Below are 12,343 nucleotides of genomic sequence, written 5' to 3'. Positions count from 1 at the left end.
ATTTACCCACTAAAAGGCAGCAGCACCTTAACCCTTTATTGCCAAATGTATCACATTTGATACACCTAAAATTTCATGATTATCAGACTTTAGAATTTTGACATTTCTTTTTTGAGAAAAAAAAAAAAAAAAGATGGATGCAAGTCAACACATGCATCTGCAGGTTCCATGAGAAAAAAACATGATTTAGCATGGGTTATAGATATTAGAGCGCTTATTACACATATTCATTTTGACTTTTCTTTTCACAAATTTGATAAAAAGGTTTCGTTAGGACCTTATTTTTTCAAATTTTGGGATTCTCTGATAATTGCTTCATGTTGCAGGTATTTATGGGCTAAACAACTCCATGTGACCCTCAACTTCCAATTTTCTAAAATGGTGACAATCAACAACAAAAAATTAACTGTGACGGCTGACGCTTCAAGGATAGGTGGAAATTGGACTATTTCTTCACTAAAATACGCAACAACTGTGTCTTGCCTCATTTGCAAAGAGACAGTGACTGTTTTTAAAGATTTCAATGTGAGGCGATATTACCAAACAAGACACGCTGACATGTACGACAAGATTACAGGGAAGATCCGCTGCGAGAAATTGAAGCTACTTGAAGCTAGTTTAATTTCACAGCAGTAGTATTTCGCAAGAGCCCGAGAGACGAAAGAGAACACCGCAAAGGCTAGTTGCGAGATTGTTGAAATTATTCATTAAAAAAAAATAATAAAGCAAATGTGACACACTGAATGGCTTGTTAAATTTTGCTTAAATATATTGTTCTACGTAAAGGACGTCAGCCAAGGTCGGCCCCCCATATTTTTACCACGCCAAATCTGGCCCCCTTTGCAAAAAGTTTGGACACCCCTGCTTTACACAAAGCGTTTGACCTATTGCAGATTCAGTCTTCCCAGCCCGGTGCAGGTCTACAATTTTGTCTCTGGTGTCCTTCGACAGCTCTTTGGTCTTGGCCATAGTGGAGTTTGGAGTGAATAAGGTTGTGGACAGGTGTCTTTTACACTTATAATAAGTTAAAACAGGTGCCATTAATACAGGTAACGAGTGGAGCCTCGTTAGAAGACGTTAGACCTCTTTGACAGCCTGAAATCTTGCTTGTTTGTAGGTGACCAAATACTTATTTTCCACTCCAATTTGGAAATAAATTCTTTAAAAATCAAACAATATGATTTTTTTTTTTTTTTTTCCACATTCTGTCTCTCGTCGTTGAGGTTTACCCATGTTGACAATTACAGGCCTCTCTCATCTTTTCAAGTAGGAGAACTTGCAAAATTGGTGGTTGACTAAATACTTATTTGCCCCACTGTATATATTTACATATTCTGTTGCCAGCTTGTTCGAGTTGGCTTTGTGATCACTATTTTTTTTTTTCATTAGCGCATTTAAACGCATCATGCAGGAGCAAGAGTGAGGGCACGCTCGGTTTTTACAAGCATTCGCCGAGTTGTGATTGAAATAAATCTTTAGAAAACAACAAAAGCCTAACATCGTTACTTGGTATGTTACAATCCTTACACACTCACAACTTGGAAAATAACAAATACAGTCATGGTGTGGCACTGCATGTATTTCCTGGAAGTGGAAATCGCAACCAGGGAACGTGTAAGTGACACTGGCCGAGACGGAGCCTCTCTGAGCAGCTATTTCGTAAGTCTCTCTCTCCTGGAAGTGGCGACAATTTTGAAAGGTGAAAAAGTCATGGAAGTCAAACTGATTGCTTACGTCTACGACTTGAGGTACCACGCAGTTCACTTTTGTCGTTTAATTTTTCCCTATGCATTTTTATATACTTCAGACCGCTCAGTATTGAGTCACTGCTGGCTGAGCGGAGACTTAAGGCGCAAGACGAGCTCTGTACTAACGCCCATCTCTTTGTAATCTGCGACAGGAGGACCACTAATGGGCACTGAATTGAATCATATTATTGCGACCTATGTTTGAAGGTCCAAGAAAAATGTGTGAATGGACCATCAGCTTATCACAGCTCATTCATGTCAAACGAGCCGGCCGGTTCCACATTTAAAATTACGGGTTCACGGAGAGCCAGATGCACTCATCAAAAGAGCCAGATATGGCTCGAGAGACATAGGTTCCCGACCTATAGACTTCATAATATATTGACATGACACGTGGTGCTGGGCCGATCCGTTGGGGGCCTGTTTTCAAAAACTTCATGTTCAAATATTTTCAAAACCAAATCTGCTACCGACCTAAAACAAAAACAGGCACCTACCTTAGCCATATATGAGTCTACATGAGTAGCGGCATCAAAAAATTCAAAGTCATTCCCTTATAAAATCCCGATTAATTATTTTTTATATAAGTATGACAAAACTTAAAATACCTATAAAATTCTCAGATTTTTCACTAGATACACAAAAATCACCAAAATGCAGAGATAATCACCTATGTTTTCAGGATCAATAGAAATATTTAACATATCATTTAAGCTTTTGCCCAAAATAGCAACTTAAATTTTTTTCAACAGCTAATAAATCACTCAATTTTCACATCAGAAACTTAATCCTTGAGAAAACCATGCAGAATCGATTATAAATCATTTATAAATAGATTATTAATTCTATATGCAATCACAGCTTATTATAGAATAGAATAGCCCTTTATTGTCATTATACAGTTGTATAGTTACTTGTTGTGAATGAGGCTAGCGGCCGCCTGACGTAAACAGTGCTTTTCTGGTGAAAGTTCTTGTAAATCAATGCTTAAATCCCAGAATTCTTCATAGATATGGATGTAAAACTGTCTCGATTCTTGGTTAAAAAGCAAAGAAACTGCAGTTCGCGTTTATTTTACGTAAATATGCGGAAGCACAATGCTACTCTGTTAGTGAATGAGGCTAGCGGCCGCCTGACGTACACAGAGCTTTTCTGGTGAAAATTCTTGTGAATAGATGTTTAAATCCCCGAATTCCTTATAGATATGGACGTAAAACAGTTTCGAATCTTGGTTAAAAGCAAAGAAACCGTGCAGTTAGCGTTTATTTTACGTAAATGTGGCGAACTATGATACCAATGCAGTAGTGGCTGATTTCTCCCATTGATTTTTTTCACGTTTAAAAATCCATGCAGGGTACGAAAAATATAATAGTTACCTTGAATCCTCGAACAAATCACTCTTGAGACAATCTTTCCTGTTTGTATGCGGTACAGCTTTCGTACTTCTTCAAAAATCCAATCTTAAATCCGGCTTGGACATGAGCGTATGCTTTCTTTGAATGACTATTACTAAATGAAGCTCAGCCCTCTATGGTAAGGCATGACGCAAAGAATGACGAAGTATCAGGTCAATAGAGTTTTGAAGTCTATGCCTTACCTCTGCGCTGAACGGTCAATCCATTTTGACTTGTAGTCTATCGCCGTCAATGCTACTGAAACATGATCAAACAATTCTGTCTTGTCAGTTCTGCCTATGGACAGACGGACTGAGCGTCCTCCTTGGCCGAGACATGAGCAGCGAATCCATGCGTAGCGAGCTGGACATCCTCCTCTCCATGGAGATTAAACTCCGCCTACTGGATTTGGAGAACATCCCCATCCCGGAGAACGCGCCCGTGGTCCCCAAGCCTCCAAGCAACTACAACTTCTGCTACGACTTGAGTCAAACCGAGCAGTAACGTGTGCCTGTGTAAATATTGTGTGTAGAGGATTGTTTGAATGTTCACGAGCTCCAACAGCCACTGTGCTCGTCTTTAACAACCACGCAGCTTGACTGAACCTCACAATTTCAAGTGCAATTTTGCTTTTTTGTTTTTTTAACCAACCTGTCCCAAAGTTATAGAGACTCATATGAAATCATTGAAAGTCTACCCTATTTTATGGAAGGGTGAAACAAGACCCATTAAGAACTGGACTTTAAATTTCTTCACTATAATGTATCTACAATAATAGTTTTAGCTTCTTGTAATGAAATATATAATGAAATATTTCTGCATGAAAGTTGGCCAAATGTGGTGTTATACATTTCTCACAATACATGCTAGCTCTCTAAGAAAACCAAATATATTTGTGTGCCAGTATTGACCAGATCTAGTTGTGAAGTACGGTACATGTGTCAAAACAATCACAACCAAGTCTTGGCCAAATATCATTTTGATTTCATAATAAATGTCAAGGTATATGCTGGCCATAATCAACTCTGTAATTAAAAAAAAAAAAAAAAAATGAGCAAAGTGTTTTTATGACAGAACATGTTTTAGATCACAGTTTGTACACGTAGTTTTTGCATTATTTATAAAAGCGTTTTATATAGGATTATAGTCACAGTTCAGGTACATTCTACAGTTTTAGACTATTGGTCAACAACAAATTTTATTCTGACAATTATAGAAAATAGAGAATGATTTATACAAATATTTTTCTTAAGAAATAATAGTCCGCTGTTGAAGGCCAACATTTGTCCTAAAACAAAAAGCTGACATTACCTTTAGACTTGTGTGTGTGTTTTGTTGTTTGGATTTTGAAAAAAATCTCTTGAATACATTTCAATAAATATATTGTTGTCCTGTTGTTTTTATTGTCATTGCAAACTTTTCAGTTTTGGCTTTATTTATGTCCGCAGTTTGGCGTCCACTTTTACCAAATATGTTAGAGCGAAATTTGCTATTTGTGCAACTTGCTTCTGTTGAAGTAACATGCACAAAATAAAAAGTTATAATTCTGGTTCAATGACCCATCGAATTTACCAAATTTCATTCTGATCTGTGGACAAATAATGATTTTTTTTTTTTTTTTTTTTTTTTAATGATAGTGTACAACCCAACAACGAGTGCTGGGTTGACAAGCCCTTAGCCTGTAAAAAAAAAAATCAAGTGAAAGGCATGAGAAATAATCTCAAATTTATCAAAAGTCATGTACTTGGTTTATACAGATGTTGGAAACAGAATTTCCTGAATATCCGCATAATTTTCTGCCACAGTTTATACCACAAATGAGGCAGAAACCTTTCAAAATTACGCCAGCCCAACCTAATTAACACCAGAAGCATTAATATTTTACAAACTGGAGAAAGTTTTGTCGATTTAAATTACTCACCGTACATAGTGATAGAAATTACAGCAATATACCTATACACTGAAAAAAATAACTGGCGGATTTACTTGACAAAATCATTGTAACAATTTGCACTTACTTTTATTAAGAAAATTTTACAAGACGTCAAATTTACTTAATACAAAGTAGCAATTTGCACTTTTATTAAGTAAATTTTACGTCTTGTAAAATTTTCTTAATAAAAAGTGCAAATTATTACAATTGTTAATGGTGGATTTACTTGGTAAAATCATTGTAACAATTTGCACCTATTTTTATTAAGTAAATTTTATAAGACTTAAAATTTACTTTTTTTTTATGTAAATTAATTTGACTGTTACTAATGTAAAAGTGGTCCTTTTTCAAGACGTAAAATTTACTTAATAAAAACAAGAGCAAATTGTTACAATGATTTTATCAAGTAAATCCACCAGTTTTTTTTTCAGTGTACCTATGTATTTAATGAGAAGGTAAGACACTGCCATGATACACATTGATTGGTATAGCATGAATCCCTTTAATGCACCCAACAAAAACATACTTGTACGTACATGCATACACACAGACGCTCCAATGACAAACAATACACTTCAATTGTAAACTGCCTTAAACTTGGCCTGTGACTACATTAACTCAATGGCTAAATAATCGTATCAATCCCATTGACGATGATAGATGTCCACTGTTTTGACAGAGAGAGGCTGGCGGTGAATGGATTTGACATCCATCGGCGTCAGTGTCTGCTAATGAGTTAATAATGAAAGGATCTACACAATTCATTTTCACTTGACATTAACGAATGAACAATTATTAACACATTATTCAAATCAGTCATTTTATGTACAGAAATTATACATACTGTACATTTGGAAAACAAGAAGTCTTCTGTAGCTCATCTAACAAAAGAAAACCGCTACAGTGTAAGCTACTGCCATCAACATAAATTCATAGTAAGGCAAATTTAAAAAAAAATTTAAAAACTGTAAACATTTCATGTTCAACAACAGCAAAAACAAAAGACAATTTGTTCATAATGTAACATCTCTGTAAGTCAAAGCCCTCAAAGTTTTGCGTTCTTTGCATCACGACAGAATTTTCTCTTCCTGTCCAAAGTAACTTCTTACTACTGTCACTCCTTCTTCTCATCCTCCTCATATGCAACTTCCTTCTTGTGATCCATTGGCGACATGTCCTCCATGAGGGAAAGCGACAAGTCCGAGTTGTCGTTGAAGCAGGCGAAAGTGGATAGAAATGTGGTGGAACTACCTGGAGTGCCGGAAGGCGTGGAGATGGGGGACGAGATGGACGGCTGAAAGAGAAAGGAAAATCCATTTCCATAAACTTGTTTTTGGGTGCCAAATATATTGCTCTCCCACAGCTATTATACGTGCACTCCCAAGCTATTATGAAGAATACAGTTTTAGCCCATGATCATGTGCTTACCGGTGATTGATCACAACCTGCTGATAAGTAGATGCACACACATATGTTGATTCATCACACAACGTCTCAGTACTTTTCCACCAAGCTACAGTTCTTTGATTGCAAATGTGTGTTCAAAACAAAGATATCTTGCCTGCTCAGGAGTGTGACTTAATTCAATCAGGAAGCACTGTTCAATCAACGACTAGAATAAGGAATTTGCCCGACCGAACCTGTCACGTTGGACAACAGTGTTGTAACTGTATTCTGCCCATCAACAAGCCCTCAATAAAAGTAAGCAGCGCGGGAGAGTTCGAAGAGAGAATGGATGAGAGACATTGGTCGCGGACCGTGTCTCCTGGCTCTCCCAACCTGCAGGTTCAATGTCAATGTCAATTCTCTGACTTTACCTCACCGTGCCCTGCCTTTTGTCAGCTTGCCTTGGGTAAATAACTAAGTTAAAGAGTTTTAGACCCAACAGAGACAATTGGTTCATTTACCATTTCAATCATGTGTAGGTAGTCGTTAAATATCTAAAACACTTCTTAAAAATTAAATGTGAAACTTTTATATTTAAAGTTGAATACAACTAAACTGTATTTGATTACTGAACTGCGGTAGATTGTAAAAGACTGTTTGAACATCTAATTATTTAAGAATTAGTTAAGAGTTAATATCGTCTAATTTCTTTCACTGATGACAACAGTAATTTTATTTCATATTTATTTTAGCAAACTTTCAGACCACTCAAAATTATATGGCTGGCCGAATCTGGACCTCGGGCCGCCAGTGTCACACCTGTGATTGAGAGTTTACAGCAGGCACTGAACGCGATAAATTTGACAGCCCTAGTAATTTGTATTGATGCTTCTGCGCTCTTTGTTGAGCGCATCTCGGACTGTGAGTTAGTGCGCATGCATGATACTTGAACGATCCGATGGACATAGGCAGTCTGAAAAAACAGATATGGCAAAAAATCGGATTTGAGCATTAAGACCTGTAGTATGAACCTAGCCTTAGTTACATTGCCATCCTTGCAGAATTCGCGCGAAAGCGTTCGCATTGACTTTCGTCTTTGTAACGAATGGCCAAAGGGGGAAGTGACGTCTGCCGTAAAGCAGTCAGCACATTTATAGTTTTTTTGTGTGTGTGTGACACGGTTCCTGCTACCTTCCTCAAAGTTACCGTAATTTCCCGAATATAAGGCGTACCCGTGTATAAGGCGCACCCCAAATTTACTTGTAAAATCTAGGGGAAATTATTGTACCTGTTTATAACGCGCACCCTAATTTTAGCACCAATAAATAAAAGAATACAAGAAAACAAAGCTCGTGTAAAGATACAGAAATGTCATTTTACTGACTGGTGAAACACAGCACAAGCATAGCATATTGGTAGTTCAAAACATTACCAGAAACTAACAATATTTACAGTAATAATATGTTTTGACAACTTCTCCAACTTACCAGAATCTAGGAGAAAACAAAACAGATGTGACTTTTCTTTTAAAGGCTGCTGTATAACTTCTTTGTTTCATCATGATGAATAAATGTTTTTTCCATGGATTGATACGGTAAAATGAAAGTAAGAACGTAAGTCAGAAATCCGAGAGAGCTCATTGCTGTCGACACTGTGACATATTGGTATTCTTTGTTATGTTGTTCTATGTTGTGGCACTGGTGGATCCATGCTGCTGTATTGTCATATCTATGTTGTGATTGTCTATGAGCCAGAGGGCCGCTGAGGCTAGACAAAAGAGCGCCGCATTATAGCCGGACTGTCGGCATTTAAGTTCATTGAAAGCAAGAAATAAAACATTGAAGTATTCTAGTTTTTTTCAAGACAATATAAAACAGACAAGACAATAACAATAGGAACTATTGTTATTTGGGTTAGATGACGGACACACACAGGAAGTCTGTGTTGTTACGTTTGTTATGGTCCGAGTTGCGGAGCTGCAATAAACATTGACTCAAATGAGTTCAAGAAACTAAATTCTGTGCTTTATGAAGAGTGAAAAAAGCAGAATTTAACACAGACGAAGTCATTCGGCCGGTCAGAGTGAAGTATTACCGAAACAAAATGGTGACGTCAGGTCGGCAAGGATCGGCGCATACGTTTTTTCAACACAACGTGGCCGTGTCAATAAAAAAAAAATCGGTTTATATATATATAATATATATATACCGTAATTTCCCGAATATAAGGCGCACCCGTGTATAATGTGCACCCCAAATTTACTTGTAAAATCTAGGGGAAATTATTGTACCCGTTTATAACGCGCACCCTAATTTTAGAAGAAAACAGAGCTTGTGTACAGATACAGAGATGTCATTTTACTGACCGGTGAAACACAGCACAAGCATAGCACATTGGTAGTTCAAAACATTACCGTAAACTGACAATATTTACGGTAATAATATGATTTGACAACTTCTCCAACTTACCAGAATCTAGGAGAAAACAAAACAGATGTGACTTTTCTTTTAAAGGCTGCTGTATAACTTGCTCGTTTCCTCATGATGAATAAATGTTTCTTCCGTGGATTGATACGGTAAAATGAAAGTGAGAACGTAAGTCGGAAATCCGTGAGAGCTCATAGCTGTCAACTCGACAGTAACAAAAGGAACTATTGTTATTTGGGTTTGAGTTTCCCGAGGGACCAATATAGTTGACGGACATAGGAAGTGTGTGTCCTTACATTTGCGAATTGCGGAGCTGCAATAAACGTCGACTCAAATGAGTTTAAGAAACTAAATTCTGTGCTTTATGAAGAGTGAAAAAAGCAGAATTTAACACAGACGAAATCATTCGGCCGATTAGAGTGAAGTATTACCGAAACAAAACGGTGATGTCACGTACCGTAATGGTCGGCAACGGGTCGCCGCATACGTTTCTTCAACACAACGTGGCCGTGTCAATGAAAAAAAAATCGGTTTATATATATATGTAATACATATATATTTCTGTCTCCATCCATGTACCCGTTTATAATGCGCACCATGAGTTTACAAGTTGATTTTGGGGAAAAAAAGTGCGCGTTATATTCGGGAAATTACGGTAATATATATATTTCTGTCTCCATCCAAGTACCCGTTTATAATGTGCACCATGATTTTACAAGTTGATTTTGGGGGGGAAAAGTGCGCGTTATATTTGGGAAATTACGGTCATTAGTGCAGGTAAAAGCAATACAGACCCCCTCAAGATATAGAAGAGGTGTCATTCAACTAGTTGTCAGCTGACATATCACAAATGTTAGTAAATTTTTTACAAAGATTGAAAAGTAACCTAATGTTGCTTTAAGTATTTTTTGCACCTGTAGCTGTACTTTTACATAAGTTAAAAAAAAAAAAAAAAAGGGGAGTACTTCATCCATCACAGCCAATACCTGAAGAGAGACGTTGGACTTGTTGGTCTTTTCTTTGACTTGAGCCATTGCTCCTTTGAGTCCAGAGGATTTCTCGGTCATCTCCAGAGCCGCCCTGAGTAGTTTGGGAGTCTCGGGCCTGGTGACGGTGGCCTGGACCTGCGCGGGCTCCTTAGCGTTTTCTTTAGCTTCAGGTTTCTTCCCCTTGTTGAGCATTTTCCTGTGAGGAGAGGACGAGAAGACGGTCTCATGTTTAAACTCCAACTGGGGGATTGTGAACAAGAATTTTCTTTTGGGTTTTTGACTAACTCATTTTTTGGGACATTTAGTACCTGGCTTTCTTCCGCAGAAGATTCTTCGATTCCGGATAGTGGACAAGAATCTCATTCAAGTCTTTCTTGTCCAGAATGAAGAGATTGGCAAAGCCGTGAGCGATCACGTTGGCTGTCCGCCTGTTGCCCCCGCCCACTGCAAGCAAACTGCCAATAAAAAGGCACTTTGATTTGAAAATAAATCATCAAAGACACGCATGGTATTTTGAAAGCATTTTTCAAATACCAAATGACCTTATCTCCCCAAAGACGGAGCCAGCACTAAGAGTGACAAAAACCGTCTTTCCATCTGCTCCTCCGACCACTTGCACCTCCCCGGCCTTGATGATGTACATCTCCCGACCGACTTCGCCCTGTTTGAAAAGTCATTTAGGGAACATAATTTTTATCTTTAATGATTATTACCATTTTAATCTAAGTATTCAGACCCGTTTGTCCAATGTACCTTTTTGCAGACATAATCTCCGGGCAAGTAGACAACCGATCGCAGGCTTTTTAACATGTCAAAAATCATTTGTTGATCACAGCCCTGTCAAAACGAGGACAATGACCCTCATATGAGACACGGTCATCACTGTATTAACATTGAAAGACTTATACCTGAAAGAGCGGCACCTTGCTGACAATGGAGTAGTTGACATCTATAGCGATGTCTAGACGCATCTTATCTGGCAACTGAGTCAGCAGCTCCTGCTCATCTGGATGATGGAAAGTGTTTGGACTATCATGAGTATAGGTTGACCCATAAAAAATGGGAAATTTTAAACAATTCAATAAAATCACGAGTGATGGTAGAAAATATTTTTGATTTATAGTAATTCAAACCTGCCATTTAAGGAACTGTGATGGAATTTTCATTTTTTTTTAAATGACATTATTAAAATGGCGTTCTCCTGTACGAATGCATTCCTACAATCTCTTGAATATTTTTCTTCTATTACTCTTGGTTTTATTGTATTGTTAAAAAGTTCCCGTTTTTTTTGGGTCTCTCTGAATATGTATCTTAAGAGTCAAAATAGATTGGGTGTCTAGGCATTAACGGCAGATAATGATGGTTAATGTTCTTTTATTTTATTTTATTTTTTCAATCTTAAATTTTTTATGGATTTATTTTTTTATAGGGGAAAAAGTATGTATTCGCTTATTATTTTTTAAAATTATTTACTATTATTTACTACTATTTAAAAAAGTAAAAATGAAAGAAAAACTGAATATTCTTATTCATGTAGATATATTTAATTTCTTTTTCTTTTTTTTAATTTAAAAAACAAAAAAGTGGGCGGGAAAAAGAATTATTTTGTTTTTGAATTTAACTTAAGTTTTTAGTTCTAGATAAAAAAAGACAAAAACAGTAAAGATCCTCTTTTTTATTTATTTTTAAATGAGTATACATGCAATTATTTTTAATAAAACCAGCAAAAATCTATATTTTATATATATTTCGTTTTAGATAATTATGGATTTAATTAAAAAAAACCATTTTAATTAAACAACAACAAAAAAAGGTGTGTGTGGGGGGGGGGCGGGGGAGGGTAAATGTTATCTTATTTTATCCAACCCCAAAAAATGTTCTAATTATTTTTTGTTTAATTAAACAAAACCCAATCAATATTGTACAGAAACTATTCCGATTCATATAAAAAGTGAATAACATGATTTATATATGAACCGCGTGGTTGACTGTCCGCAAAAAAGATTGGTGAGTCGACTACCAGCAGAACAAGGGCGTAGGTTTGTTCTCAAGATTGGTTGGGACGATATAACAGCATAACCCTCATGTGCACTTTTTGCTGGGGACGGAACATTAATAACACCAAAAAGATAATTAAACGAGGTTCAGGGCTACATTTCTCACGACTATGAACCTAATTAATTGATAGCCTAAATGAGCAATGCAAAATAAACCTGCATTGACTTATACTAACTTTCACATGCATTGGTTCAGGTTATACAAAGTTCGATTCAGACCTTTGTTTTCAAAAACTACTAAAGAAACATTTTAAAGTGTAAAACCCTTTATTTAAAAAATGGCGAGCTATCCAAGAATGCGTCTACTTCTGGAGGACACTGGAGCACCCCTGGACCACCACTCAAACTAAAGTATTGAAATATAAAAGGGATTTGGGAAAAAAATTAATGAAAAAAAAATTGATCTATCC

The 12,343-nt window shown here is 36.7% G+C and overlaps 2 protein-coding genes across 4 annotated transcripts in view; one reads left to right on the top strand and one right to left on the bottom strand.

The window, feature by feature from the left end:
* elmo3 (engulfment and cell motility 3) overlaps window positions 1–4,525 on the top strand; it is a 49,309-nt gene extending 44,784 nt beyond the window's left edge. For 2 of the 3 annotated variants that reach the window (XM_057837410.1, XM_057837412.1), the window contains one exon: window positions 3,434–4,524. In XM_057837410.1, the coding sequence (XP_057693393.1) occupies window positions 3,434–3,646 (213 nt within the window). In that variant the 3' untranslated portion in view covers window positions 3,647–4,524. Of the gene's footprint in view, window positions 1–3,433 lie in introns of all 3 variants that reach the window. The other variant, XM_057837411.1, reaches the window with a different exon arrangement.
* A 1,032-nt stretch (window positions 4,526–5,557) lies between these two features.
* Window positions 5,558–12,343, bottom strand: part of LOC130916207 (cyclic nucleotide-gated cation channel beta-3-like) — a 58,127-nt gene continuing 51,341 nt past the window's right edge. The window contains exons 33-38 of the mRNA XM_057836725.1: window positions 10,785–10,882; window positions 10,630–10,713; window positions 10,419–10,537; window positions 10,185–10,331; window positions 9,874–10,072; window positions 5,558–6,369 (exon numbers count right to left, since the gene is read on the bottom strand). Of these exons, the coding sequence (XP_057692708.1) occupies window positions 6,190–6,369; window positions 9,874–10,072; window positions 10,185–10,331; window positions 10,419–10,537; window positions 10,630–10,713; window positions 10,785–10,882 (827 nt within the window). The 3' untranslated portion in view covers window positions 5,558–6,189. The remainder of the gene's footprint in view (window positions 6,370–9,873; window positions 10,073–10,184; window positions 10,332–10,418; window positions 10,538–10,629; window positions 10,714–10,784; window positions 10,883–12,343) is intronic.

The sequence above is a fragment of the Corythoichthys intestinalis genome, chromosome 5, assembly GCF_030265065.1.
Source record: "Corythoichthys intestinalis isolate RoL2023-P3 chromosome 5, ASM3026506v1, whole genome shotgun sequence".
Taxonomy (NCBI): Eukaryota; Metazoa; Chordata; class Actinopteri; order Syngnathiformes; family Syngnathidae; genus Corythoichthys; species Corythoichthys intestinalis.
Note: the sequence above shows the minus strand (reverse complement) of the source record. Positions and strands in the feature narration are given on the sequence as shown.